This window comes from Pundamilia nyererei, unplaced genomic scaffold (genome assembly GCF_000239375.1).
Source record: "Pundamilia nyererei isolate P.nyererei 1_Seehausen unplaced genomic scaffold, PunNye1.0 scaffold00256, whole genome shotgun sequence".
Classification (NCBI taxonomy): Eukaryota; Metazoa; Chordata; class Actinopteri; order Cichliformes; family Cichlidae; genus Pundamilia; species Pundamilia nyererei.
Genome location: NW_005187657.1, coordinates 379,527 through 385,931, shown reverse-complemented (window position 1 = coordinate 385,931; position 6,405 = coordinate 379,527). Strand labels below are relative to the sequence as shown.

General features: G+C 40.6%; 1 protein-coding gene across 1 annotated transcript in view; it reads left to right on the top strand.

Moving 5' to 3' along the window:
• LOC102199330 (uncharacterized) overlaps nucleotides 1–6,405 on the top strand; it is a 34,396-nt gene that overhangs the window by 4,845 nt on the left and 23,146 nt on the right. Inside the window, exon 2 of the mRNA XM_005749844.1 lies at nucleotides 1,761–2,491. Coding sequence (XP_005749901.1) covers nucleotides 1,761–2,491 — 731 coding nt within the window. The remainder of the gene's footprint in view (nucleotides 1–1,760; nucleotides 2,492–6,405) is intronic.

Sequence of the window (6,405 nt, the reverse complement as noted above, 5' to 3'; positions counted from 1 at the left end):
GCTGTGGCTACAATGTAGCTGCCATCACCAGTGTGTGAATGTGTGTGTGAATGGGTGAATGACTGAAGCGCTTTGGGGTCCTTAGGGACTAGAAAAGCGCTATATAAATGCAGGCCATTTACCATGTAACCTGTCACTGGCTGCCCACCATAAAGAATCATAGGGAGTCATTAAACTTAACCACAGTACTGCAAATTCACCATTTCAACAGTTTTAGATGCTCACTGCTGATATTTATGTCAACTTTGAAACCTCTGGTGAAAGACGTCCTGAACCTCACTGACTCTTTTAGTCGTGTTCAGTCGGCGCTCCCTCCCGTGAGCGTTCAGGCTCATCTCGTGCTCTGTAATTATGTGATATTCTAATTTGCAGTTTAAACTTTTCTGATCACATGTCTGTCGTAATTCAAATTTCCGCGCCATGTCCACCAGTTAAACTTCTTTTATGTGTGCGTGACCCCTGCATCATCCCTGCTGGACATTCCTCTGCTGTTTATCAGAATATTGGGCCCCTCCCTTGGACAATCGCTCCCTTAAGCCGTGAGCTCATCATCTGCTCACTTTGTTCAAATGCTCTTGAGTTTTGCTTCTTGTAAAACCAACTGTGTTAAACCTAAAACGTATCCCTGGACTCAGGCTCTCAGAAGGATTTGTAGAAAAGCAGAAAGTCTTGAATGTATTCTCATTTCAGCCTGGTTTCCAAATGTTACATAGAACTGAAACTGTGCTTTTAAAAGTTTGTAATGATCTTTTATTAGTTGCTGACAGACCTGAGCTCGCTCTGCATTGTGGTATTCTAGTGTTTACACTGGACAGCTGTGCGGGTAATAAAGGAGCTGCCCTTGAATAGTTTAGATCCAATATAACCGACAGCAGTTTTGTGGCTGCTCCTCTGACATCCTGTTTTTATTAAATTACTTGTGTCTCATTCATCTTTCAGTTCAGGCCGCCACCGTTTACAGTTACAACGTCCCTTCTTTCAGAGGGAAGCTGTTTCTCACAAACACACACTGCTTTTACATGTTTTCTTCTGTGCTTAGACAAGAAAGACTTCTACTTTCATTCATATTGTTTTACGTTTATAGTTTCGTCAAAATTCCCGTGCAAGAACTGCCTCCTCCACTCAGAGAGGATAAAAGCAAACAGGTTTTAATTTTGCATTTGCTTTGACAAGATATCCACCTTTGTTTTCTGGAAATATATTCGACCAAAATGCCCCAATGCCGTCAACATGTTGACGTTACATTAAGTGCTCAGTACTCCCTGTGACCAGCTGTAGATCTACAGCAAGATCCTCATATCGTCCTCATCATACAGGTGGTGACAAGTACTTGCACTGCTGTACAAGACACAATGTGACAGATGTACACATATCACCCCTCCCAAAGTTAACAAGGTCTCATTTGTGGTAGTTTCCTCCACAGTATCTCCTTTACAACATTTAAACATAATGATAGACAAGATAGCGTGCATGTTACCGTGTATATGACAAGAAGAAAGCTACGACTGTGTCTGGCTAAGAAAGAGCTTTGTCTAAGGAATTCTTGGCCCTGGAGTTCAACCAGGAAACTGTTCCCAAAATTTTTAACCATGATGACAAACATTCGTCAACCGAATAACTTTTTACTCAAAGATGCGTTCGCTGGATTCACACCGTTTCAAACAGCTCAGAGAATGGTTAGGACAGTCATCACAGTATTGAAGGACTTCCTAAAATATGAAAAATGACAACTGACACATATTTCTTTTTCTATTTAACAGGTAAAGGAGGCAGTAAAAACACATTACTGGACAGTGAGGTTGTCCTGACAAAAATGAAGCTTTTTATTGACCAGGACAACTCACACCCCGAGCTGAATTCTCAGCTTGATGAAAAGCCTGGGCAGCCTCAGATCAAGCCTGGCTCCAAATATCCATCTGCCATTTTGTCAGATACTCATCTCTCAAACTTGTTCAAGTGTGAATCAGAGGACTCTGGAGTGGAGCTTCCCAGCGGAGCTCATTCACCATCCACCCCAACAGGATCTGAGCAGAGCTTTGTGGTGCACAGTCGAGAGTCTTCCTGTGACTCCTCCAACTTAAACTCTGAGCCCACCGTCCTCTCTGACAGACTTGTTGCAGATACAAACAGCACTGAGAAAAACCAGGCAAATGACTCAGCGGATAACAGTTTAAATACAACAGTGGATACACAGGATGGTTTGTTAATTCATTCAAATACACTTATTTCTTCGGCTATAACAGTAGAGTTGCACATAGGTGAGGATGTGAACCACTGCAGGGTTTCAGGTCCTGAACAAAGTGAGGATGCTGAAGAGTCCAGGGCTGTGACAGGAAGGACCGGCTCAGAGGATACGAGGCTTGTAGAGCAATCCTTAATACAAAGCTGTGACGACATGACAAGCAAAGTCTTTGCACCCGAGCCTATTAAAAGGAGTATCACCAGTGACAGCCTGGATGAGTACATGGATGAATGCTGCAGATTAAGTAAGGTAAGAAAAAAGCAGCACTGAACATCAGCTGATCCGTCCTCACACTTTACAAGGATGCAAACTGAGCAGACTAATGTAGCCCCGATGTTTCTCGATGAAAGCAACCTTTATATGTGACATACACAATCATGCAGAGTAGTGAAATGCTTGTGTCCGAGCTGCAGATGCAACCGTGCCATTCCAGGGCTTGGTTTTTTTGTTAGCATGGGGGGTCTAGCCAGGACCCTTACTGGATGGGAATTGAACTTGCGACTCCCACTCCAAAGGTGTGACTATCCAGCTGCCAGGACTGGATAGCCCTGGCAGCTGGATAGTGAGATGCCAGATGAGCTGGCATGTCAGAATTTCCTAAATCTCCAGTAGAGATGTGCGGATCGATCCAAATATCGATAGTATCGATACCAACACTAGTATTGGTATCGGATCGATACATTGCTTTTATCCTTCAGTGTGTAGCCCGCTGAACTGTGTTAATTACGTCTTTGGGAAAAATAAACCTCCAACATGCACTATGAAAAATGTCCAAAGCTTTTTGTGTGCTGAAAGACACAAAAACATTCCAGGTCTCCAAAAACCCAGTTTCTGTTTAAAATGTTTCACAATTTGCTAGTTGAGAAGTCGTCTCATTAATCGTGGCACACTACTCTCCCCCATTTCTCTCCCCCACTGCCTGAGTCACATCGACAGTACTGGCCCTGTATTTACTTGGTACTGGATCGATACCAAAATGTGTAGTGTGGCACAGCACCAGAGATGGGCAGTACTTGTACTTACTTGTAACGCGTTACTGTAATCCGATTACTTTTTTCAAGTAACAAGTAAAGTAAGGGATTACTATTGCAAAAACGGTAATTAGATTACTGTTACTTTCCTGTAGTAACGCTGCGTTACTGCGTTACTAAAACCGTGATTTTTCTGCGAGAACGTCTCATGACAGTGACGTAAGCGAGCGCGACGTTCGTGACAACAGCTGTGTGCAGATCAACAGTGGATCACATATCGAGTGCAGAGAGAGTATGAGCGTGCAGCGTTTAAAGCGTGGAAGTACTGACCTTACTTTGAGTTTGATTCCATAAAAAGTGACAAAAACATTAGTGTCCGCTGTGCGTGGGAAGAAAACTTCTTTTTACAGCGAAAAAACCCCTAAACTTCCAACAAGCACCGAGTAGCTACGACGTAATGGGAAACTCACAGAGAAACTCACGGATTCTTCCACTGACCGCGGCACACCTGCACCAGGGTAAACCTCCGCCTACCCCACTCCTGCTTTACAGGTGAAAATAGAGCAACAGGACCACTGAGTCTTTGACTTTATTTATTTTCTGCTGTGTTTTACTTGCATCTATTTGAAAGACTGAGTGTAAACACACAAATATTTTATTTTATGAGCTGGAATGTGCAGAAAATAGGTTTAAATGTTAAACTAATTTATTCCAGTCAGAGAAAGTTGCAGATAATTAAATGTTTGCTTGATGCATAAAGTTAAAAGATTAAAACTAATAAAACAAGTTTTAAAAAGAGACTTTTCCATTTGATTACATTTTGTATGATGGATTATGTAGAAAAAGTAGAATTGGGCTGAAAGATCTATCGCTTTATCACCTCTTCAGGTTGTAAATCGTGTTTTTAAAAAGTAACTAAGTAATTAATTACTTTTGAAAATAAGTAATCAGTAAAGTAACGGGATTACTTTTTTGGGGAAGTAATCAGTAATTAGTTACTGATTTCTTTTTTCAAGTAACTTGACCAACACTGCACAGCACTGCTGTGAACGAGGGAAAGTGTGAATGTTGAAGGTTTTTGTTGAAGCGTCCAGGTAAGTATCTACATGTTAAATGACAACATATGTGTGTTCAAATAGCATCGACACACAGCTTCAGGTTCTTTATTTCTATATGATAATTCTTCATAATTAAACAATAAGAACAAGCAGTCTGATGTCCTGCAATCATTACGAAGCTATAATCTGAAATACAATAACACATTAAGTTTTTGCACAAAGTATCGGTATCGGATCAGTGTCATCGATACCACCCTGAATTTTACTCGGTAACGGATCAGAAAGGAGATCAGTGGTATGGCACATCACTAATCTTCAGGCATAACACATACAGTACTGCCCAAAGATTTTACAGTGTAATGTCTTATTGAACCCGAGTCACTGAAAAGCTACAGTTAGAGCATCAGTTCATACAGTATCCAATCAAGCATTCTGCTAAAGACTATGTTTCAGTTTAGTTCTGTTATGCTTTTAGTGTTTAATATATTTATTATTTTCCACAATGAAATACAAAAATACAAAGCATCAAATAAAAGTAAAAGAGGGGAAAAAATAAAAATAAAAACCCACCCTAACAAACAACACCCCTGTTCGCTGTCAAGTAATCAAAAGTTTAAAAGGAAAAACATACAATGCAAAATAACACCAGCCAAGGTATACAGAATAAGAAGAAAGAAAAAATAAGCAAACAAATATAATTAAAAATAGATAAATAAATAAATAAATAAATAAATAAATAAATAAAGGTCATTCCTGAACCTGTGTTGGTCAAAACACAGGTTTGTCAAAAAATATCAAAAAGGGTTTCCAGACTTTGTTAAATTTATTTACAGAGCCTCTCTAAACGAACCTAATTTTCTCTCATTTAAGATGAAATAATACATCCTTAACCCAATGAGATACTGTGGGCAGGGCTGCGTCCTTCCACTTCAAGTATTAGACGTCTTGCCAATAGTGTAGAGAAGACAATAATTCTTTGACCACCTGCTGGTAGTGCCAGACCATCGGAGTTGACCCCAAATAAAAATAAAAGTGGATTGAGTAACAATCTTATCCCAAATATGCATGACAAAGCCCCACAGACATCCGTCCAGAATGTTTGTATTTTGGGACAGGACCAAAACACATGGATCAAGGTCGCCTCTGCCAATTTACATCTTTCGCACGTTGGGTCAATCTGGGGATACATCTTTGCCCATTTTGATTTGCTAAGATGAACCTGTGCACTATTTTAAACTGCAGAAGCCAATGTCTTGCACACATGGAGGACGAGTGAATATTACTTAAAACATTGCCCCAGTCTGCTTCAGCAACACAGATTCCAAGATCCTCTTCCCAGGATCGCTTGATTGCAGACATAGAACAAGAACCCAGGCGCAAAATCAGAACAAGTATTGATGATATGGCCTTTTTCTTAGCCGGGTTAAAACACATAATGTCATCCATTACATCATGAGGGGGTTTATTTGGGAACCCTGGGATAGAGCCTGAAAGAAAGTGTCGTATCTGTAGGTACCTAAAGAAATGAGAGGGGGGTAAGTTGTATTTATTAGTCAGCTGTTCAAATGAGGTGAACGTGCCATCAATGAATAGTTCTTTTAAAGATCTCAGCCCTCGCCTCTGCCAGCCCTGAAATGTGGCATCAGACATTGAAGGAGAAAAAACATAGTTGGAAGCTGCTGGGCTGCCTAAGCACATCTTCAGAAGATCAAAATGTAAACTAAACTGAAAGCAAATCTGGATAATATTATTAACTACAGGATTCTCAATTGACAGGCTTTTGGGTAACGGGATAGATGCACCTACCACAGACAAGAAAGAACCAGAAGAGAGCTTCTCCATTTCTACCCATACGGGTCCGCTGCAGTCGTGCTGAGCCAGTAGGTCAGACAGCGTAAACTGGAGGCCCAGTAATAATAACGGAAATTCGGTAGAGCCAGGCCTCCGTCTTGCTTTGACTTTTGCAGATGTGTTTTATGCAAACGTGGTTTCTTGTTGTTCCAAAGGTATGATGTAATTACAGAGTCCAATTTCTTAAAATAAGCATTCGGAATGTACATAGGGAGGCTTTGAAACAGATAAAGATATCTGGGTAATACAGACATTTTAACTACATTCACTCTCCCAACTGACG